The sequence below is a fragment of the Beta vulgaris genome, chromosome 5 (assembly GCF_026745355.1).
Source record: "Beta vulgaris subsp. vulgaris cultivar EL10 chromosome 5, EL10.2, whole genome shotgun sequence".
Lineage (NCBI taxonomy): Eukaryota > Viridiplantae > Streptophyta > Magnoliopsida > Caryophyllales > Amaranthaceae > Beta > Beta vulgaris.
The window spans coordinates 53428824-53454097 of NC_079206.1; the positions used below are offsets into that span (position 1 = coordinate 53428824).

Genomic DNA, 25274 nt, shown 5'->3' on the forward strand with positions numbered 1-25274 from the left:
TATGTCACTCTCTCATCCTTACTACTCCTTATCTTCTAACTTTCTCTTTCTCCATCTCTCTTCATTCTCACAGCCAATGTAGTATTACTGTTTTTGCTTTGATTTGGTTAGTGACTTTGTAGTTCAATACTTTTATTCTGCTTTTCTAAACTACTAGTTTTCCACCCGTGCAAAAATGCACGAGAAGTTTATTTTTTTGATTTAATTTTTTATATCAAATAAGAATGTGTATATATTATATTATACATGGTAAAACACTGCAAGTTTGCATGTAACATTTATTAAAGAGGAAACACGAAAAATATCCTTTTATCTCAACGAAGTGAATGAACATCACAAATGAATTATTAAATGACAATAATAGTAAGAGTATTTTAAAAACATTTTGAACCACGTCTTTGTACTATACATTTGTGGTAACATTTGAGTTTTCACGTTCTTTATCAGCTATTAATGTTTTCCAAACCCTTTTTGCTAATAACTCTTGATATGACAATATATATTTAAAATTATATAATACGTCCCTTGAAATAATGGTGTATCTATATTTATATAAATATGTAATGAAATAGTATAAACATAAAAGTAGAGCAGGCAACCAGCAAGTTGGGCTGGCAATCAGTTCAAGTTTGGTTGGATTTGCTTTCGGGTTTACTACACATTTAATAAACAGGTTGAAATACTTAACCCTGACCTGACCTATTTGATAAGCGAATTACCCGTTGAACCCATTTAATCATAATTAGTATTATACAAAAAATTAATTATTTTCTTAAAAGTATATATGAGAGAGTTCACTGTTGAAAGTATGCATGTTTAATATTTCTTATAATAATTGTGACCAATTTTAGCAATATTTACTTTTTTAACCAAATTTTAGATTTATCAATATATTTTTCGAGAATTTTCTACATATATGTAAGTTAATAAAGTCAAAGCATGTCAATTTCGAGTCGAAAATGTCAACCTCAACCTACCTTTTAATCAATGGGTTAGAAAATCGGTCAAAGTTCCAACCCTAACCTGCTTATTTTGGGTTAGGTTCGGGTCGTATTTCGTATTGAGTTAGCTTTTGCAAACCCTACATAAAGTAGTGACATTATAATTTACACTGTATAGTAAATGTAAATTAACAAAAAAATTAAAGAGAAAATACATTTTTCAATTTATTTATTAAAAAAATAACATGTAACTCATCTTATCAAATAGACAATAAATTTCATGTATATTGTAATATATAAATGAATATATATTGTAATGTATGAATTTTTCTTCTAATATATACCTAAGAAATGAATATAGAAATATCAGTTATTAATGTTCATCAAACCTTTTTGCTAATAACTCTTGATATGACAATATATATTTAAATATATAATACGTCCCTTGAAATCATGGTATATATATTATATAAATATGTAATGAAATAGTATAAACATAAAAGTAGAGTAGGCAACCAAGTTGGGCTGGCAATCAGTTCAGGTTTGGTTGGATTTGCGTTCGGGTTTACTAAACATTTAATAAACAGGTTGAAATACTCAACCCTGACCGACCTATTTGATAAACGAATTACCCGTTTAACCCATTTAATCATAATTATTATTATACAAAAAATTTCATGTATATTGTAATATATAAATGAAATATATATTGTAATGTATAAATTTTCTTCTAATATATACCTAAGAAATGAATATTGAAATATCCTACACGATATTATGATCTTGTAATGAGAATCGTATAAATTAAAATGGGTTTAACCTTAAAAAAAAAAAACTAAATGGGCTTGTTATCGAAAATGATATAATATTGTATTAAGAATAGTCTAAAATTGGCTTACAACCCGTGCGATGCACTATACTGAAATATAAATTATCCATAATAATCAGTATTATTATTATTATCCATATAAATGATTAAATGGTACTAAGTTAATAGCACATACATTGCTTAGGTTAATTTAATTAACTTTGAGTAACATTTAGTGGTCAAACTTGTTCAAACTCGCTTTAAGCTCACATAAATTTTCTTACAATGAATCTAATTGTTTATATCAATATTGTTACATATTAAAAAAAAATCTATTCTCCCTAGATAGCATGGTTTTCATTTGCGGATCAGCAAAATATTGCTGATAATTAATATTAATAACATATATCTAAGAAAAAATATGAAAACCCAAAATATTTCAATTTAGAAATTGAATATTTTGTGATATTTACATTAGAATCATGAAGTGATCATACACAACTAAATATTGAAATAATTTAAGAAAGATATAAATGAGAAATAAAAGATTAGATGGCTTTTAAAATTTGTTACTATTGACTTGCGAAATAATTTACATCTTGACTATTTGAGAAATAATTTATATTAAGATTATCTGGACCCGTGCATAATGCACATGGATTTTTTTTAGTTCACAAATAGTTTTTTTTTTTATTCCAAAATTATTGGAATGACTACATTTAAAATTGAAAGATTATAAATTGTAAATTTATATTTCATGATATAATCTTTTCATTAGGGCTGTCAAAATTAAAGCTGATCCAATATGATAACCGTCTCGAATCTAACCTAAAAATTTTGGATTTGGGCTAAAATTTTCAACCTGAAAAAAAAGATGGGTTAGCCCAAACCGACCAGAAAAAATAATGGGTTAGGTTCAGGTTGAATTTTTGAACCTCAAAACAATCCGAATAATCTGACTTTGAAGTGGGGTCAAATTCAAGGCAGGCCAACCTATGTTTATCTAACTTGTATTAGACCAAACTCGTTTCTTGAATATTCTAAATTTGATTAAGTTGGCATTTGAATTCAAGACTCACCCAATATGTTGAATTATTGCAATGATTAAATTTAAAATCAGGTCATTTTGGGTTGGTTTCGGGTCAACCTGAAATCGAAAAGGTCGGGTTCAAATTCTAATTTTCGACATGAAATCAGAATCAAGTCAAGTTTGGATTAGGGGTAAGTGACCCGAAATAGAGATCAGGTGAACTTGAAATTAATCCAACTCGAACTTATTGCTACCCCTATAGTATTAATATAGACAAATGACACGTAAAGATAATTATTGTATACTACAATAATATCTAATAATAATGTACTCTACTGGAGTAATAATTCAGCAATATAAAAAGTTGTGAAAATTATCAATTCCGCAACTCCAAAATAAATTGTCTACATTATAAATCAAAATCTACGACTACGGGTAAGTTACATAAATGGTAATGTAAAATGGTAAGTTATATCAATATTAACATTGTTTATTATTAGTTAGCAACTGTGCCGGGATTATACACGAACTAATATGATTGTAAAGTACTTCCATTTGCTGAGTGAAACTTACCAAATCTTAAGATTAGATGGCTTTTAAAATTTGTTACTATTGACTTGCGAAATAATTTACATCTTGACTATTTGAGAAATAATTTATATTAAGATTATCTGGACCCGTGCATAATGCACATGGATTTTTTTTAGTTCTCAAATATTTTTTTTAATTCCAAAATTATTGGAATGACTACATTTAAAATTGAAAGATTATAAATTGTAAATTTATATTTCATGATATAATCTTTTCATTAGGGCTGTCAAAATTAAAGCTGATCCAATATGATAACCCGTCTCGAATCTAACATAAAAATTCCGGATTTGGGTTAAAATTTTCAACCTGATAAAAAAGATGGGTTAGCCCAACCCGACCAGAAAAAATAATGGGTTAGGTTCAGGTTGAATTTTTGAACCTCAAAACAATCCGAATAATCTGACTTTGAAGTGGGGTCAAATTCAAGGCAGGCCAACCTATGTTTATCTAACTTGTATTAGACCAAACTCGTTTCTTGAATATTCTAAATTTGATAAAGTTTGCATTTGAATTCAAGACTCACCCAATATGTTGAATTATTGCAATGATTAAATTTAAAATCAGGTCATTTTGGGTTGGTTTCGGGTCAACATGAAATCGAAAAGGTCGGGTTCAAATTCTAATTTTCGACCTGAAATCAGAATCAAGTCAAGTTTGGATTAGGGGTAAGTGACCCGAAATAGAAATTAGGTGAACTTGAAATTAATCCAACTCGAACTTATTGCTACCCCTACAGTGTTAATATAGACAAATGACACGTAAAGATAATTATTGTATACTATAATAATATCTAATAATAATGTACTCTACTGGAGTAATAATTCAGCAATATAAAAAGTTGTGAAAATTATCAATTCCGCAACTCCAAAATAAATTGTCTACATTATAAATCAAAATCTACGACTACGGGTAAGTTACATAAATGGTACTGTAAAATGGTAAGTTATATCAATATTAACATTGTTTATTATTAGTTAGCAACTGTGCCGGAATTATACACGAACTAATATGATTGTAAAGTACTTCCATTTGCTGAGTGAAACTTACCAAATTTATAAGATTGTAATTGATCCATTTTACACGTGGCACTAAAAAAATGAGAATAAGCATAGTGATGACATGTGGTGAAATGAATAATAGCTTGACACATAGACAAATTTTTCTAGCTTTATATATATATAATATATAGATATAGATTAGCAACTACTTAGTATGTTAGAATCATCTTGCAATTATAGAGTTCAAAGAAGTTTGTCAATAACACCAATTAGATATAATCAGAATGCAAAGCCAAAATATATAAATACACAAAATAGCAAGAATAGTAAATCTTAAAAGTGGACTAAATGCACCACATGAAGCTTGTTGTTTCTGAAGTGAAGCATATTTTAGCAAGGTTGCATTATTTTAGCTAGTATAATCTGTTAAGTTTAAGTAACCTTTTAAGTTTCTAATACAAAGTAATGCCTCTGTAGAATAAGAACAACAATAATGTTCTCCCTGATCCTAATGTCATATGGCTTGCAAAGTATACAGTTCTGGATGGTGAAGGGGTGCTCAAGTGGGTTAAAATATGGTGGCTCCAAAGATATACATGTGAGTAATTTCTGTGTTTTAGTGTAAACTAGATTAGGGTGCTGGGATTTGCTGTGTATGAGATCTAAAATATGACTTATTAACCTATTAATTAAGGCTTTTCATCATTTCACTATTATCAAGTTACCTAGCTTCTAGCAACATTAATTTTCTTTAATCGTTATGTCTTGTGAGCTTGCAGACAAGATAATTAGACATACAAGAGCAAGCTTTCTAGTAGAGTTCAAACTTGTATGTTCTAACTTTTGTTACCTTTTCATTTATTGTAGGATGGATGTTGGCAATGATAAGGAGTGATCGAAGTCGGACGAGAATTTCATGCCTTCAGAATTTCTTTTTTTCTTAAGTTAGGCAGAGTTTTGTCTATATGTCTAATTTTTATTAGGACATAATGATTTCTTAAATGCAATAATGTATTTGTTGGAACATGAACAAATATACTTTATTGATGTTATGTATATAAATGTTGTATAATATGAGCACTATAAGAGGGGGGGGTGAATTATAGTGAGAGAATAAGCTATACTTTTTGCGAAATTAAAAATAAACTTGGGAACAAACAATGGGAACATGAGAGATTTTACGAGGAAAAACTTCCTAGGCCTAGTAGGAAGAAACAACCTCGACCACAAGGGATTTTAAACAACTTTCCACTATAATAGGCCAAAGCAACTCTGATTACAACCTATTACTTTTCTCTCGATTCTCAACTTAAGTCACTCAACTCAAGTTCCCAACGACAGTTCCCAACAACTGACGTTTTCTCTCAAACTTCACTCGAAGTTCCTTTTTCTTTCTCTTTCTCTTTCTCTTTCTCTTCTCTTGCTTCACTCAAAGCTTCTCACACTTACAAGAGTTCACTCAAACCCTTTTTCTCAAAAATACACTTTATAAAATAATGGAAGAGTAATAAACTCGATTAATGTAAGTATGAATTCTCTTAAGGAAAAGACAGTGACACTTTAGATAACTTAGGACAAATTAACTAAGTCAGACACCATTTTGCTCAAATGAATTAGGCGCCTATTTATAGACAATTAAGACAAGACATGATCTCCACTAATTTAGACCATTATCACATGTTCTCCATGATGTTTAATTAATTAATTAAATTAAATTAATTATTCCATGTCATGTAAAGCATCCACTAATCCACTACTTCAATTCATAGAAGCAGTAACACATTACGTGGTTTTTGCAAAACTTGGAGAATAATTAAACTTATTTAATTAAATAAATACTTGGAGGATAATTAACTTAAGCCACTAAATCCACTAACTACATAAAACGCTGCGTGTAGCAGTAAACTTTAGGCGTGTAATCTAGATTTTAGGAAATAAATAAATAAAATACTTTAGCTAGTTTTTAGGAAAAATATCTTTTTCAAAATCTTTTATAAAATCGGAAAACAGTTTTACAATTTTTAAAATCCGAAATATTTTAAAAATCGGAAATATTAAATTTTCGAAAACTAAATCTTTTAAATAAAATATAAAAGATAAAAGATAAAATATATATTTTAAAAAGATAATATTTGAAAATCAGTTAATTTAAAATCAGAAAATCTTTTTAAAATCTTTTCCTAACAAACTTAAACTAACTTCCTAAAATAATGGATCTTAGTCAAAATATCCCTAAAAACTCTAACAACTATATTGGGCACTCAATTAACTTAGGCGCGCAATATTAGTCACTTATAAGTTCCTAAATTAGTTTTAAGTCTTGTTCCCTAATCTTTAAGTCATGTTCCTTAGCCTTGTTCCTATAGTGCCAGGTATGTTCCTTTCATGGGAACAGAACCAAGTTCCTTTAAGAATTCACCACGAACTTAATAAAGCTTTTACTCAACATTAAGAAGAAGATTAATAAATACCCTAATGTATTCTAATCTTCATTCCATGCTTGATTCTTCATCTCTCGAACATCTTTATTTCGATCTTGATTAATTCTCCGCTTTAATCTTCAATCAAGTATTCTCTTTAGCTCGAGCATGAATTACCTTGCAACAACATAAATAAAAATATACTATGTCTTTTGTGGTTAGGTCATCTTCAAAACTCAAGGGTCAACAATAAATATATGAGCCAACGTGTTATGGCAATAAAGTACCTCTAACTTTCTATTGAATTATTCATTATCCGAAAACAAAATTCAATTTTCAATATACTGGTGAGGTAATATAAAGAATCAATGATGATGAGACTAGCATGATAATAATATGTTTTTAGCGTACAATGGAGAACTTAACAAAAAACAATCGCGTGGGGCTGTAGGGGTTGAATGTTGCGGGTTTCAAATTTAAACGAGGTGGTTATAAATGATAGAGATCATAATTATGTGTTTATGTCTTGATAAATAATATTTATCAATTACTCTGACCAAAAATAGTTACGAAATATATTCTGTTCAAAAATTATATAAATTGTCCAGAAAGAGTACACTCATAAACTCATTTACTCATTGCTGGATTGTATTGGGTTGGAATGGTGTTGGGTCGGGTTTAGTTGCGTTCGATTTAGTTGTGTTGGGTGGTAACTGGGTTGGGTGAAAAATTGGGTTGGGTCAAAACTGGGTTGGGTCAGAACTGGGTCGGTGATAGTTGGGTTGGGTGGTAACTGGGTTGGGTGATAACTGGGTGGGTTTAACTGGGTCATTGGCGGGTGAAGTTGGGTGCGGTTTATTTTGGGTCGGAAACAAGTTGTGTCTGGGTCGTTGTTCACGGGTGTAACTGGGCACGGGTCAAACTGTGTCGGCCCAACTCAGGTTGGGTTACCTATTCCACGGGTTAAACTAGACACCGGTGAACGCTGGGTCGGAATGGATCGGCTTTCCAACGACCACTCTCGGCTCGGAACAGGTTGGGTCTGGGTCGCATGCAGGTTCACCCGTGGGTTGGTCAAATTTTTGACACCCATAAAATGCACCAGGTATCCTTGTTGTTTCGGAAATGCACCAGATGCCATTATCATTTGCATAAAATGCACCAAATACCCTTAATGACTAACGGTGTTAAGTTTACATTAGCTTTTAGGGTTAATTAACCCCTCTAGCGCTAATTAAATCCTAATTAGCCCTACTGAACTAACTACACCTTAACTTCTAACCCTAACCTAATACTAACCCCCTAACTTCAAACTCTAACCCCACCACCCAACCACCTCCCCTCCCCCTCCCTCTCCCCCTATAGCAGCCCCCACCCCCCCTCCCCAGTAGATTTCCCCACCCCCAGCAACCCCCCTCACCCAACCCCGCAGCAGACCGTTAACCCTCCCACAACTCTCCCCAACCCCTGTCGAATTCCCCTTCCCTCCCCCACCCCTGTCGGACCCCCTTCCCCACCCTTGTCGAATTCCCTCCCCCAATTCCGCTCTTTCTCTCCACTCTGATGGCATTTCCCTCTGTAAGGTTCAATTCTTTTTTTCTCTCCTCCCCAAACCCCTAATCTGAATGACCCAACAATCTTAATTTCTTGGTCATCATAATCGAAGAAAAAAACCCCATTTCTCGAGATTCATGGATATTTCTAATATCCGAATTCGTGAAATGGGTTGTGAGTATTGCTATGGGGGAGGGTGGGAAGATTCGACAAGGGTGGGGGAGCCGCGGGAGGGTCAACGGGGGTGGGAGATTTGCGGGAGGGTAGGCTGTTGGCGGGGGTGGGGGAGGAGGGGGTTGTTGGGGTGGTGGGGGAGAGTTAGGTGGCTGTTGGGGTGGGGGAGGGTTAGGGTTTAGGAGTTTAGGGATTAGGGTTAGGGTTTAGGGGTTTATGAATTAGGGTTAATAATAGCAAAATGGTAAATAAAGCTAACGAAAATTGAACACCATTAGTCATTAAGGGTATTTGGTGCATTTTATGCAAATAACAAGGGCAACTGGTGTATTTTCAAAACAATAAGGGTACCTAACATATTTCATGAAATCTTAGGAGTACCTGGTAAAAAAATCGTTTTTAAAATGTGCATTTAAAAGCACAAGATAATAAATGTTGCATTTGGTAGACCAACTCAAAATCATAGTTTCTCTACTTTTTAACTTTTCTAAATAGCAAAATCTATATAATGTAAGACCGAGGGCCGTGTGTTTGGATCCTCTAGAGTTGTAAAATAACTCTACAAGGTAGAGTTTGAGCAATATCAACCATTGAATAAAAAATCAATGGCTCATATATTTTCTTTCCAAAATCCCCCCTATTTTATCTTATCAAAATCCACCTCTAAATCTTTTCCTTCCACCAATAGGACTCGAGGGCCGTCTAGTGTGCATGCAAAATTTATTTGGATCCCAATAATAAAGGAAAAGGCGGCGAGGAGAAATAAAAGGAAGGAGGAGTGAACTTGTATTTTCTTCCAAATTAAACCTCTTAAAGATGGGAATGATCTGGTTTATTCAAAAGACAGAGAAGATGAATCATTTCCATTCCTCTTTCGTTCTCTTCTCCCTTGTTGTATCGAAAGCTCATACAAGGCATGTCAATAACTCTTATTCCTTTCTCAACCTTTTCCTCCAAATTCTCCTATTCCTTAATCACGCTTGTTAATGTACATCTCCAACAATAATATCAATCTTTAATTTTCACTAAGTAACAATTATAAAGAAAATACATACATCTTTACATATATATAATAAGATGAATCTAACAATATCTTACATGATCAATCATGATTTTTTTAAAAATAAATTAAAACAAATAGTCAAAGTAGATTTTATAAATGAGTCAAAATATTTTGTCCCACAATTTTGTACCACAACTTATGCCACTAGTATTATTGGTCTACATCATTGAGTTTATAAACTCAACTTCATTTTTTAAAAAAGTTAAAGATTAAATATAAATGGGATAGATCAGGGGCACAAATTGTGGTACAAATTAAACAAATGGGATAGATGATTCTTTTTCCTAAATCCAGGTCTTCTATTCCATCAGGCCTCTTTTTTTTTCCACAATTTATATTATCTATATCTTATTACTCCAAATGGTTAAGTTTACAAAATCAACTTTTTTTTCTTAAAAAAAGATATTAAGTTAAAGGATTAATATAGACCAATAATAAAGTATGAGAACAGGTTAAAAGTTACAATAATTAATACTTCATTCGTTCTTTTTATATTGCAATAATTGAGTGTTTACGCTTATGTATGCACAAATTTAAAAATTAATATATTTAATTAATTTTTAGTAAAATTATAAAAACTTGATATTTTGAACGTACATATTGACATGAATCTAACAAGACCTTCACATGACTGTATGTTTTCTTACATAAAATCACAATATATAGTGAAACGATATTGAGTGAATAGTATAAAAGTCCAGTTGTTGCAATAGAAAGATAACAAATGAAGTATGAAAGAGAGTATTCTTTTCCTGTATAAATAGTATCCAAGTCAAGACGTGCAAACCAAAAACACATAAAGTCTTACTCCCTCTATTTTTCTTATTTGCTACATTGTTGTTTTCACTAGTTTTAGGAGAAGTCCCTTTCATTCTTTTTTGGTGTACATTTTGACCCTTCTACCATTAAATGAGGTGGGAAAATGTGAAAAATAGCACTTTTTGGTGGAAAAAGAGGAAAACAAATGTAATACTACTTCATCCTTTTTGTTTTAAATGAAACATTGAGTGAAATAATACTATTCATTGATCAATCTTGACTCCAATTTATCGCCATTATATAAAGAAAGGGAAAAGCGTTAAATGCAGCCTTAAGGGCTGCATATAAGAAGCTAAAAATGAAAAAAACAAGCATTGACTGATCATTTATTACATAGATTAATGCAAACTTATGTCATAAATTGACAACTAATTTCCATTTTAAGCAATGTATTTATGTCTTATATGCAACCCTAGCATAACCCATAAAGAAAACTAGAAAAGCATAGTCATGTGGGATCTTGTTAGATTCGTCTCAATTCATACTATCAAATTATAACTTTTTTATATTATTTGTGTGCACAACTAAAAATATTAATGATTAAAGAAGTGTATTGAGTTGCATGAAAAAATAAATGTTTGATTTACTTTTTGGTGGGTCAAGTCTCCTAATAAAGAAAGTGAAAACAATGTAGCAAGTAAAAAAAACTATCTAAGAAAAATGTAGCAACTAAAAAAACCAAAGGTAGTATAATACAAGTAGTGATACAAAAAGAAACAAGTTTTCTTGGTGGAGAGTAGGGGTGAAAGTTCGGTGTGCGGTTTGGATTAGGGCCTAATCCAATCCGATCCGAATAAATTTTGGATTTCAATTTTTCAATCCGAATCCAAACCAATTAGGGTTTGAATCCAATCCAATCCAATCCGAATTTTTATACTCTAGATTGGATCCGATCCGATCCGAAAATTCGATATTTTTAAAACTCTAGTTTTTCGGTGAAACGAATTAAGCACAACAACTTAGTAAATTTAGAAAATGAGGAATTAAGTGCACTTAGTGTTTTAGGGGAAGGGTTGAAATGCTATGTGTATTGGGCTATGGCATAGGTTTTTTATAAAAAAGAATCAGTTAAGCACTTAAGCCCAATCCAGATACATAATAAAAGGCACATTACTATTTGGTTATATTGGATTTTTGGATCCGATTACCTTCAATCCAATCCGATTCGAAAATCCAATTTTTCAAAAAATCTCAATCCGAATCCAATCCGAACACAGTTCAAATCCGATCCGAATTACTAATTCGGATTGGATTGGATTTTGGATTTTATCCGAATAACTTTCACCCCTAGTGGAGAGGATGGACAATTCACCTCAGAGCATCCTTAATGATGAGCGAAAAGAAGATTAAGTAGGTGATCTTTAAAAAAAAAATCCCTTAATGATGATTGGGAAAAAGATTGTGGGGTGATTGGGAAAAAAAATATTACATGGGATGAGTGAAAACAGGATCAGACATGGAAGTGCACCCACCGCCTTATCTAACAAAACTTTTTTTATTTGCTTTTCTTCCCGTCAAAACGTAGCGTTTTGGTTGGAGCTTAGTCAAACGTTGCGTTTTGATCGAAAAGAAAAACAAAAAAATAAAATAAAATTTTTCATATTTCTAACACAGGACAGATAAATATACAATTACAAATATTAATAATGCAATATCTTACAAAATACAAAGCCACAAAAAATTAAATAAAATACCAATAGTTCTATTTTTTCGAGATCTACAAATAGAGATTTTTTGTAATATTTAGGACAAATTTTTTTCTAGCTATTTACTAATTCTCTATAATTTTGCTAATTTTATATGAAGTATCTTTCACTTTTACACTCTAAAAAATAAACAATATTTTTGTGCATCTAATTTAGTTGATGCCAAAAACGTTAATTATGTATTTATCTAATTTTTTATCAATTAGTAATGAATATTTTATATTATTAAAAAAGTAAATAATAAAAATATTGTATAATGGTGGTGGGATGATGAGAGAGCAAAAATAGTTGGGTGGGATAAAAAAGTATTTGGGTAGGCAAAAAGTAGTTAAGGATAGATTAGTCTTTTAATATGTTTTGTTGTATTTAGCTTTTTTTTTTTTTTTTTGATGTATATAGTATATCCCTTTTTTTTGGTTCATTGTTAAGAAGAAAGAGGGAAAAAATTGTGAGATGCAATTTTTTAGAGAAAGGTAGAAAGAGAGTAAGATCATCTTATTTCTCAATCATCAATAATGATAATTTCCATGTCAAAAGTTCGAACCCCACCATCTACTTGTGTTTGTGAGTAGAAATTATCTTATATTCTCTTACTTGGATCATTCTTTTTACCGAGTGGGGTCAAAAAAATAAAAATAAAAATCTACAAAAGATGTATCAACAATTGATAACCTAATAAGAAAGATAAAAATAACAAGAGTGGAGGATAGTATTTACTTTTTGTCAAGACTGGGACTCTGGAAGTAGTACTAGAACAGTTGTACTGCATGGCATATAAAGATACCTTGGATTGTCTGCTGGGTTAGAAGACCAAGTTTAAAGAGGAAGCCACTTTTCTGCATTATTGTTCACACATGTCAAGTGGAGATAAGATAAACTACTACACTTGAGTCCGGGCATTTTGGTGCTCACTGGATTTTTACTCGTAATAATTATGTCAGTTCCCCCTTCTCTGTCACAGTATCACTGTTTCTTTTCTAATTTTCACTTTTGGCGCTGCTAAATTCTGTTGTAAATTGTAATTTTGCGGACGAACTCAGGTCACACCCGGCCCCCTCGCATCTTTAGATACCTTTTTGGAGAGACTCCCCCCACTCCCTTACCCTCACGTTGTAATACACTAGTACGTAAACGCAATAGTTTTTCTTCTTGGCAGTTTCAAATTAAATGCAACAAATTATTTCTTTCCATTTATGGTATGGTTTTCTGACTTAAATTACCAAAATGTCCCTCATAAAAATTAAAACCTCATATTATATACCTAATTGATTATTAACAAACTTAATTTAATCTTTATTACATTAACCTCCTCCACCTATCACACTCTCTCTCGCCTCTTCTACCACCTATCCCACCCCCTATATCATCTTCTACCGCCACCATTTCCACCCAACAATTTCGAACAATAACTTCTACCACCAACCACCACCTCCTCCACCCTTATCGACCTAACCACCACCACCACCATGAGCCTGCCAACCACTGCCAAACTTCTCGAATTTCACCGCCACGACCATGAGCCTTGGGTTTTTGATCTGTTCACCATCACATCTTCATCTCCCTTTGTTCGATCTCACTTCTTCATCTCCCTTTGTCCGATTTCCCTTTCTTCAATCTGATCACTTCTTCATCTCCCTTTATTCAATCTCTTTCCTATCACATATCTTTTTCTTCTATTTTTTTGTTTGATCTGGGGTTCGAAGTTCTATGGTTGGGGTTGTGGTTTGTGAATTGTGGTAGTCTTTTTAGGATTTTTGGTGGATTTCGATGGTGTTAGTGGTAAATTTGGGGTTTGGTGATGGATTTCGGTGGTGTTGGTGGTGATATTGGGGTTATTTGGTGAATTTCTATTGTGTTAGTGGTGAACTAGGATTTGGTAGTGGATTTCGGTGGTGTTGGTAGTGTTTTGGTGGCGGTTGCGTTCTAGTGTTGTTGGCGTTGCGTCGCCGATAGTGGCGATGTCTTGCTGGTTGTGGTGGATTAGGTGGTGGTGTTTAGGTGGGGTTGGTGGTGGTGATCGTGCTCCATGGTGGTAGTGGCAGTAAATAGTGGTACTTGATGGTGAATTTAGGTGTTTTTGGGTTGGGTGGTGAATTTCGATGTTTTTGGCCGGTGGTGGTGGTATCTCGGTGGAGCTGCTGGTGGTGGTGGTGTCCGGCAGTTGGGTAGTGGTAGTAAGTAGTGGGACTGGTTGTGTTTGGCCCCACTTTCTCTCTCCATTTAAATTTAGTCACATGCCCATTCCTTCTTCTAATTGCCCCTTAAGAAATTTCTACTAGAAGTACGTGCCACTCCAATTGTTGCGTTTAAAACGAAACAGAGGTAGTATATGAAAGGCGTACGAACTAATCGCTTTTAACCTTAAAAGGCGTACGAAGATATATATATGAATTGATATGTTTTTTACTCGAAAATTATTTCGATAGTGATGTAAATTATTAGTAAGGTTATTTTGTAGATCTTATTATCTTTTGAAATTAAAGGTGACCAATTTTTAACTGCTCAATATCGTCACTGAAAAATTTAGTCGATGATTTAATAATTTCTTTTAGAGACTTTGTATAGTTTTTTAACAATTATAAATGTTAATAAACTATATTGTTTGAACTTTGTATAAGGTATAATGAAATTCGTATATACGAAGTATTATAGTTTTTTGGTTGAAGATTCTAATTAATTTCGTTAATTGATTGTCTCAATCTATTTATCAGCTTATTAATGGTGATTGCAAATTCCATTATTGACTTACTCATATGACAAGTTGCATTGATTCTCATTTTTTACTTTTTTATAAAAAGAAAACGTTATTTTATTAGAGGGTATTCTAGCCATTTCAAATGGGGACACTACACCTCCTCCCTTGGCTTATACAATAGAGATTATAGAAGTACAACACGGTATTTTTTGGGATGAACTTAATAGAGCTTAACTAGGCCCTGTTCTTTTGGATCTATTTTAAGTTCGGATCAGTTGAGTTCAGTTAGCAGTTTAATTAGTTTCCTCCCGCAGTTTTCAGTCAATTCAGTCCAAAAAAACAGGACCTAAATTAAACTAAACTGAGTTGAGTTGAAACTGTGAGAGAAAAAAAAGTAGAACTAAATTTGTGCCCAAACAGGGCCTACCTCCTTTTTTTTCACTAATCAACTCACTTTGTACATTGACATTATTCATATGTATAGTTCAGTTTGACTAACTCTGTGGTTTATACGGAAGATAAAATATAACCATGCGAGATCTTGTTAGAATTTTCTCAATATAAAGTTTCCAACTATCAGCTTATCATAATTTTTACTTGTTTATAATTAAAGATTTTAATGGCCAAAGCTCTACGCCAACGAGTGTGAAATTCAAACTATGTACATTAAAAAGAAATAAGTACATAATTTAAAATTTTATTTTATTACTCCTTCAATCTTCACTTAATTGTCATCCTTAGTTTAGTCAAGCATATCAAGGCATTGCTCTTTTAAGTTGACTTGAGCTTAATGGAATTGAACTAAACAATTGAAAGACTAAACATAATACCCCTCGGTTCCTTATTTATGTTCATCATAGTTGGAATTTTGACACTACTTAGAATTACATATAATCTTCTAAAAACAATTCTAGTATTATAAGAAAAGTATAGTCATGCATGATGTTACTTGATTCGTTTAAATGAGTAGATTAATAATATCAAAATTTTATGATTTCTTACTACTACAAATATTATATATATATATATATATATATATATATATATATATATATATATATATTATATATATATATATATTATATAATATATTATATATAGTTAAATAATTGTATATTTAAGTCATAAGTTAAAGTAGGAATATCAATAAGGAATGGAGGGAGTAAAAAATTGTAATAATTGTAATTTGAAAATAAGAATAACAACAACATGAACAACAATAATGATAATAACAATAACAATGATGATGATGTTGATGATGATGATAATAATGATGATGATGATGATAATAATAATAATAGTAACTATTTTTGTTATTTTTATATTAAATAATAATAAAATTAACTATAGAGTTGTAAATAAACTAATTTGAATTACACTAAACTAAAATTAAGCTCAAAATAACAGCGCCTAAAAGTAATAGTAAGATAATGTATGTTATTAAGTAGATAGACTAAAAGTAATAGTAAAATATTTATTTGATAAGAGAGACAGTTAGTAGTGAGGATCCCGCATGATATTAATATGAAGAGACAGATAGTTGAATAGTAGAAAGACTCCACATCATACCACTACAAAAAAAATTGGATATAGAGGCACATCATCTGGCTGAGTTGCCTCTGAAACCCCCTTTTAGCATCACATAATCATAGTTGCCTCTAAATTATATGGTTTTTAGTGTCAAATATATTCTGGTGCCTCTAAAGATACATTTTAGCATCACATGTATGTTGGTTGTCTCTAAAACCATGTTTTTAGCATCACATGAATATTAGTTGTCTCTAAATCCATATTTTTAGCATCACATAAGTTTAGTTGTTTCTAAAGCCATTTTTTTAGCATCAACTGTAGTTAGTTGCATCTAAAGTCATGTATTTAGAGTCACATAAATTACTTGTCTCTAAAGCCATTTGTTTTAGCATTAATTGTATTTAGTTGTCTCTAAAACCATGTATTTAGCGTCACATGAATTTAGTTGTCTCTAAAGCCATTTTTTTAGCATCGAGTGTAGTTAGTTGTCTCTAAAGCCATGTATTTAGCATCCCATGAATTTAGTTGTCTCCATAGCCCTTAATTTTAGCATCAATTGTAGTTAGTTGTCTTGAAAGCCATGTATTTAGTGTCACATGAATTTAGTTGTCTCTAAATATAGCCATTTTTATCGGCATCACATAAATTATTGTTGTATCTAAAGATATTTTTTAGTGCCACGTGAATTGTGCTTGGAGCGGAACTAACATTTTGAAGCTGACTGATTTTATATTTCTAAGATTATTGCGAAAAGAGAAATAAAAAAAAAGGAGAAAGAAGTCATGGAAAGTCGAATATTTAAACTTTTACAATCCAATGAATATATTAGATCCTCTAACGCTTAACTTACCAAAACTTTTAGAATCCAATGAATATATTAGAACCTGTAACTCTAATAAACTATATTAAGTGATCCTCAAATATTTTAAACAACTAGATATGTTATTAAAATTCTACAGAAAATTCGGCAGAGTTTCCTTTGTAATACGGACCGCCTAAAACTTAATTTAGGACTCGCGTCCGATTCATAATCCTGTATCCTCAAAATCCGCAACCCAAACAAGGTTAAAATTTAATTTACAAACTCAACAACATGAGAACAACAGAAGCATAACAGCGGCACAACAACATAAGAATAACAGCAGCAGCAGATCAACATCAAAATAGAAGCATAACAGCAGAACTTGAACTTGAACCATTGTTATTGGAAAAAAACCAGTATATGAACCACTAACAAAACCATACTCCTTAGAACACAAACCCATAATAACCACTAACAAAACCATAATCCTTAGAACACAATAACCATTATTAGTGGAAAAAAAACCAGTATATGAACTTGAACATAGAATATATAAAACCAGTATATTAACTTCAACTTGAACAGCAGCAGAACAAGAACAGCAGACCAGCAAAAGCAGAACAATAACAGCATAGCAGCTGCAGCAGAACAACAACAGCAGACCAGCAGAAGCAGAACAACAACATCATAGCAGCTGCAGCAACAGCAGCAGAACAACAACAGCAGACCGCAGCAGCAGAACAGCGATAGCAGCAGCAGCAGCAGAACAACAGCAGCATAGCAGCAGCAGCAGAACAACAGCAGTATAGCAGCATAGGAGCAGAACAACAGCAGCATAGCAGCAGAACAACAACGCAGCAGAATAACCATTATTATAGAGTCACCAATGATTTTTTAAAAAAGAAAAGATAAGGAGAAACCTTGGTCACCTCTAATACTGATATCTAACAAATATCTTTAATCTTCAACATCATTGTGTTTTTTCTCAGACTTTTGAATTAGCTCTTCCTCATCCTCTTCATCGGTCCACTGTTAATATTTGTAATTGTTAATAATGCACATGTGTTAATCTGTTTTGCATTAAATTGAAGGTATAATCTATGACATACCGCATCCATATTGAGGACATGTTGTATCCAGCCAAATTCATGAAGGCTTCTAGGCGCGTTCCATAAGTCTAGATTTCTTTTCGAGGCCTCTCACTGTATTACTTAGAGCTTCGTTCTTCTCCTTTACCTCGTTTGCTTCCTTCTTTGCCTCACTAGCTTCATTTTTGGATGCTTCAGCCTCTTTGCGAAACTTTTCTCCTTCACTAAATGACCCAAATAATGATGTCACTGAGGGACTTATCCCTTTTTGTCGATCACGTGCACTTGGCTTGCGTTTTGCTTAATTGTTGCATAGATTTCTTCATCAGTCATTTTTGTTTCCAAATTGTTTCGTTGCTCAACTAGCTGCTTAATTTCATTCTGCAGTAACGGAGAAGATCTTGTCAAGTAGGAATATACTTTCAAATACAACCAAAAAAAATCCAGTTTGAATAATCGTTATCATGGTAGCCTGTGCCGATTGAGTTACAGGTGTTTTGTCGCTTCTAGTATGAGTCTCCTCGTACAATTCCAATAATCCTGGCATTACCTTGTCACGTTCAAACTGAAGGAATGGCAAACAATAAACCTAAGTAACTATTCCAAAAATTAGGACAGGAATGGTGAAAGAACACGCGTTACCATATCTTGTGCTTTTTGTGCAAAACTTTTTGTTCCTGCCGTATGTCCGGCATCAAGGTATGACCTATTCTCAATGTTTCTGCGACTCTTTTTCTATTAAATTCAAATATAAACAAATTAGAATTGTGTGAAATGATAAAAATTGAAAATAAATAAAGAAATCTATGCAATGTACGAGGGTGCATTAACCTGAAAGTCTGGAGTGCCAAAGTATGATACAAGCCACTCCCAGTCTTTTTCGTCAACACTTGGGGGCCTATTATCTTCTTTCAGTCTGTCGTCATCATTTTCTTCAGTGTCATAATATTCTCTTTTCAAACGTGCACGAAAATTCCGATACTTCTTGTTCAAAGATGTCATGATATACTTCCTCTTATCTTTTATTTTCTTTTCACGTTCATCTTGATCTTTAACATCATCCAGCCCAATATCAAATTTGTCCTGCACATGAGAAATGTTCTAATTAGAAAATAAAGTTCGTAAAAGATATTAAAGAATTATCAATGCTTGTGGAAGTATTGTTCTACCAAAATGAGCTTCCACATCTTCTCTTTATTCTCTTGTGGAACTTGTGAAAATTCTTCAATACGATAAAATGGCGCATTTAGAGGATCTCTGACGAGGGAACCACAGTAACTTGACAGCTTAGCTCTGTTGACACCTATTGGTTGACCACTAACATCAAAATCTACCTTTATCTTCTCACCGGGTCTCATTTTAGCCAGTTGTAAATTTCTTGTAGGACCTCTTGGTGTTTTGGTTTTATATGACTTCTTCGTTTTTGCATTTCCTGACATGTGTAATTTGAATAAAAATAAATATTGTCTTTAAAAAATAGGCTTAGGGTATGTCTTTAAATAAATGAGCCAATCCATACCTGTTTCATTAGATGCCTCCTTTTCTCCTGTTAGCATGCTTTCGCCTTTTTTCTCCATAGAGCCATCTGACCCAAATTTCAATTTTCCGTCAAAAAACACACTTTACATGATCAAATCAACTCTCTTGGAAGCTAACACATTCGTCAATCAAAAAAAAGGAAAGAACCGGCAATGGCTCTTTAAACAAACCTTCTTGGTCAATTGCTTTTTGGGATTCCCTTGCATTGATTCCATCACTTTCTCGCTCATAAATTCACTATCTCCCACATCAGCCTTCCCAATTTCATCGGACTCTTTCATTTCTGTAAAGAAATTAAACAATCTCAGACACTATAATGCCTAGAAGTACATAAGTTCATTTGTCATAGGTATTCTGTTACTAAATCCTATATTTATACATATGGACTACTATACCTTCATCGAAGTCCATCTTGTCTTGAACTTCCGCCTCCTGTTGACTATTGATCGCTGTATTGCAGTTATTTCGCAACTAAGATATTAGAATGAAACTAAATCTAATGACTTTCATAAATGGAATGAGTGTGGTTTAAAAGGTGAACCTTTCTGTATGACTTTGAGGGCTGCTGTTAGCTGCACATTTCCCCCTTTGTTTCCTTTCCCTTGCACGTTTTTGCTCTGCGTCAACAAAGAGCCGATTGCACCCGGTAAAATGAAGTTCCTTTTCGTCCCCTTATTTGCACAGTCTTGGTTATGTGCCTGCCATTTTGTTTCGTATAAGAAAAAAAAGCATTTGAAATTCATTAGCAAAATAAAGGGTTGACTTTCGTCTAAGGAAGGGGGAGGGGAAGAGTTGGATACTTTAACTAATGACTCACAATTGAAGTACTTTTAATATATTCATCAAAGAGTATTTGCTTATGCTTTGATTGGAATTTGCCAAAGATCACATATGGTATGAGGTTCCACACCCAAGTTATCTCAAACAAACAACTTTTCATTTTTAAGCAGCACATCCATTCCATTCAAGAACATTTAATCAAAGTTAGTAATCTCGACATGTTTTCTGTGTTACATGTCAGCAGAAAGTAACTCCCGGGTCTAGTTCATGGTAAAAAGTTAAAAACTTATTTAGTTGCTAGTTTATTTTTCTCTATATATACTTTGTGGGAAGCACCTAATACCATTGGCAGGAGCATCTTCTGAATGCTTCTTTGAATATGTTATATGCCATACTTTTGTCATATGATCTTCATGGTGGTAAAGGAAATATGGAAGCCCATAACTCAAAAAAGAAATCACTCTTGTCCCTATTCTATATCTATAGCATGCTATATTCAATTATTCTTTCTTCCTTCCACGGCCAATGATCTATATGCTGAATTGCTGATAATTCATTATTGCTCTATTTGGTGGAGAGGGAAGATTTCAGTAGTTGATTATAATGTTCTTAAGTAGAAGAGAATTATTATATGAGATGGGTGTAGACAATAAGACGCCTCATTGCCTCAAGTCATATATCTTTTTAAGGAGTACATATGTTGGTATATCCATCCCATCATAAGATTCACATCTCTATGAAGGTTATCTGATAAACACCAATTTGTATCCATAGTGGGAGAATTGGGTTTCAAAACACAAGTATATCATTGAGCGTGAAATGAACCCAATTTGACTTTTGAAACGCTTATATGTATGTCCCAAAATTTTCCAGAAAAGTGTGTTTTGGGCATGATATCATCAGTCCAAACTGAAATGATAAAATTTATCACCCGAATATGAAATCAACCCAATTTGGCACTTGAAAGGCTTATATGTTTGACAGATTTGAATTAGTTTGCTGTGTTTTGTCCATCCCAAAAGTTGGAACCCCCCCCCTCTTCCGGCCCATGCAAAATTGTGAGTCATTACTATGAAAGTTCACTGACACACCCCTCCCACAGCCCATGCACACACACACTGACACACATACCCTCCCACAACACACACCCCCCTCCCACAGCCCCTGCACACACACCCCATCCCATGCACAGACCTCCACCCTACCCTGCCACTGCACACACTATACCCACCCTCTCCCTCTCACAGCCACTCCCACCCCTCAATACCCTCCCTACCCTGCCCTCCCTTCCTTGTCACACATAATAAGAACATACCAAAAGGCATTTGCAATACTAAGAGCACATATGCAACCTCAATGAGTAAAAAGAAATTTCAAAATCTAACTCAACATACCTTCCTTTTCTTATTTGCAATAGTGGCTTCCTCGTCATTTCCATCATCCGAAAGATCATCCTCCGGTGAGTAGTCACTATCTTCATTTAAGGTAGCTTTACTCTTGATCATACTCACCTCCTTCTTCTGCTTCATGCTAGCCATGATGCGCTTCACACCTAGATTCTCCAGCTTTGTGTTATTAGCTTCAATCCTTTGAAGTCTCAGCTTTTCGTACTCATTTGTTGGACCTTCACCTTTTTTCCTGAATGTCTTTCCACTTGGTTTGGACATTTTCATGAAAAACTCCCAACACCGAAGGAAAACACGCTAACAAAAAACATTATCATTACTTACTCAAACAAACAGACAATTTATAATAACTACCATAAAAATTTCAATAGCACGAAAGAGAATGTAAAAAACATCTAAGTTGATATTCCATAAATTTCAAACAAACAGACAAATTATAGTAACTACCATAAAAATTTCAATACAAATTGTTTAACAACTCTATCAATATAAATGGAATTATTAAATCCCTATAATGGATCAATTTAAAAAAAAGCCAAATGCATTAAACTTTCGTTGTTTCCCCAATGCTATCTTGGACAAGTATTTCAGGAACGTCGTAGAAGTTCCTTGGGTTTGCCTTCACTACAACCTTCCAATTTGCCTTCGCAACGTCCTGAACATAGTACACTTGCCCAACTTGTGAAGCTAAAACGTAGGGATCATTTCCCAACACCTTTCCAATATTGACACTGATGAATTCAAAGCAATCTTTAGTTATTCCTCGCCCATGACTATGAACATCCCACCAATCACACATGAACAAAGTGACACGATTTCCTCCTGTGTACTGTACTTCAATGACTTCGCGCAGCAGACCGTAATATTCAACATCATTTTCCCCCAACACAACAATCCCACTGTTTTGTGTCTCTCTTTCCATTTCAGTGTCCTTTCTGCGGAACAAACAACCATTTACCATGTAGCTGTTCATAGTCGCTACAACACGACCTGGGCCATCCGCTAAGGCCTGTAAATGTTCAGTCACAGCAGGATGCTTTTCTTGAGCTAAAGAAGTCACCTGCACCAAACATTATTCCAACTTATATACGTAAATAGGTAGACATCTTTGTCATTTGAGGGAGGCAAATTTCTCGTTATTTTAACTTACTCGATGTTTGAACCATTGAATGAACTTGCGCTTCCTAGCGATTGTCATCTTTGTTGTGTTTGAAACTTCACGCTCATACTCACTAGTGCAAAATAGGACAATAATGGTGAATTACAAACTTAGCATATATGTAGATGGTTTGATTGCAGAACACTAAAACTTACTCAATGAATGGCTTCACTTCTTCACAATTATTGAGCACATAAAAATGGAGATCCTCCCATTCTTGTGTTGTTAATGATCGAGGTGTTACTTTCCCGACCGCTCGACCACTTGTCTTAAAAATGGGTAATCGATCCTCAGCATCACCATGATCATCACAGTCATAGACTCTATCTTCCTTATTGAATTGTGTTTCAATATCCTCCATGTATCTAGAACAAAATGTCAGACACTCCTCTAGAAGATAGCCTTCTGCTATCGACCCCTCAGGATGCCCTTTGTTACGAACGTAATCTTCAGTTTACATAAATACCTACACAAGAGGAACAACTAAACTAAGGCAAGTCAAGAAGATAATAAATTTTGATGTTTTTATCTTCCAAACTATATTAAGCTACATACCTCTCAATAGGGTACATCCAACGATATTGAACGGGTCCCGCAATCATTGCTTCTTTTGCAAGGTGTACCGACAGGTGAATCATAATCACAAAGAAAGCCGGTGGGAAAATCTTTTCTTACTCGCATAGGATGACGGCTATTTCCTTGTCCATTATTTCTAAGTCTTTCACATTCAATGTCTTAGAGCACAATTCCTTGAAAAATGAACTCAATTTAATAAGTGGTGTGGACAGTGACTTCGGCCAATCACGTATAGCAAGAGGAAGAAGATGCTCCATAATGACATGGAAGTCATGGCTTTTCAAACCTGCCAATTTGCACTCTCTCAGCAATGAATTTCGGGAGATATTTGAAGCATAGCCATTAGGGAACTTGATACTCGTCAGGAAGGTACATAGCTTCTTTTTTTCCTCCAAGGATAACGTGTAAGGAGCCGGGGGAATCTCCCAACTACCATCGTCTCGTTCTTTAGCATGCTGGGACTTTCTAATTTTCATTTCCTTCAAATCATGTCGTGCATTCAGATTGTCCTTACTTTTCCCTTCGATGTCAAGCAACGTAGCAAGTAAGGTCTCACAAACATTCTTCTCAATGTGCATCACATCTAAATTATGACGCACTAGAAGACTACTCCAATACGGCAACTCATAGAAAATGCTCTTTTTTCTCCATATTGCTTTGCATTTGTTCTTTTGATCTTTGCGTCGATTTCTCTTCCTAGTAGGAGTCTTAAGGGATGTAACACATTCAACATCCACCAATTGTTCAAGCACTTCCTCACCCGTTAACTCCTTTGGCTTTGGTCTAATCTCATGTGTGCCGTCAAAAGATGCCCATCGTACCTCCATTCATGATCAATGGGTAGAAATCGGCATGACACATGTAACAGTACTTGCCCCATTTCTTAGCCATTCTGAAGATGTGTCACTGTTGCAAGTAGGACAACCTTTTTCTCCTCCCGTACTCCATCCGAGAGATCACCATAAGCAGGATAGTCACTAACAGTCCATAACAAAGAAGCGAACAACCTAAACTTCTCTTTTCTTGAGGCATCATACATCTCCACACCAACATTCACACAACTTAAGTTCCTCAATTAGAGGTTGGAGATACACATCAATATTCTTCTTAGGTCCCTTAGGGCCTGGAATGAGCGTGGACAAAATTAGAGAATGTTGTTTCATGCAAAGCCATGGAGGCAAATTATATGGTATTAGAGCCACTGGCCATGTGCTATGGGGAATATGTCCATTCCTGAAGGGACTGAAGCCGTCACTTGCTAAACCAAGGCGAACATTTGTGTTTCAGAGGCAAAAGATGGATATTTATCGTCAAATGATTTCCAAGCTTTTGAATCGGTTGGATGTGTCATTACCCCATCGTCACTCTGACGTTCATCTGAATGCCATCTCATACTAGCGGCAGTTTTAGATGACATAAACATTCTCTGAAGCCTGGTATTAAAGGGAAATACCTCATTGTCTGACATGGAAGCTTTTTGGGATTGGGTTTTGTAGCAGGATTTCCATTCCCTTGTTCCTTTTTTTTCCATCTTGATGCATGACACTTTACACATTCATCCGCATTAGCATGCTCTTTCCAAAATAGCATGCAAT

At 33.8% G+C, this 25274-nt stretch overlaps 1 protein-coding gene and 1 long non-coding RNA gene across 2 annotated transcripts; both read right to left on the minus strand.

Moving 5' to 3' along the window:
- Positions 1-18088: 18088 nt before the first annotated feature.
- Positions 18089-19450, minus strand: LOC130591456 (uncharacterized). The gene is made up of 6 exons (XM_057394779.1): positions 19389-19450; positions 19051-19302; positions 18862-18954; positions 18640-18784; positions 18368-18519; positions 18089-18160 (listed from the first exon to the last, which is right to left on the minus strand). The coding sequence occupies exons 1-6, from the start codon at positions 19404-19406 to the stop codon at positions 18089-18091; spliced, it is 732 nt and encodes a 243-aa protein (XP_057250762.1). The 5' UTR covers positions 19407-19450.
- A 39-nt stretch (positions 19451-19489) lies between these two features.
- LOC125497407 (uncharacterized) lies at positions 19490-19987 on the minus strand. The gene is made up of 3 exons (XR_007274118.2): positions 19929-19987; positions 19739-19804; positions 19490-19651 (listed from the first exon to the last, which is right to left on the minus strand). It is a non-coding gene; the product is annotated as an uncharacterized LOC125497407 (long non-coding RNA).
- Between the last annotated feature and the right edge of the window lie 5287 nt (positions 19988-25274).

Bases quoted from the DNA above. Each gene is read 5' to 3' on its own strand.
- LOC130591456 (XM_057394779.1), bottom strand. The intron at 18,520-18,639 runs GTATATTCCTAC...GCAACAATTAAG, and splicing joins TTTTTTGGTTGTATTTGAAA to CAAAACGCAAGCCAAGTGCA. The intron at 18,161-18,367 runs GTAAAGGAGAAG...AAATATTAACAG, and splicing joins CAAAGAAGGAAGCAAACGAG to TGGACCGATGAAGAGGATGA.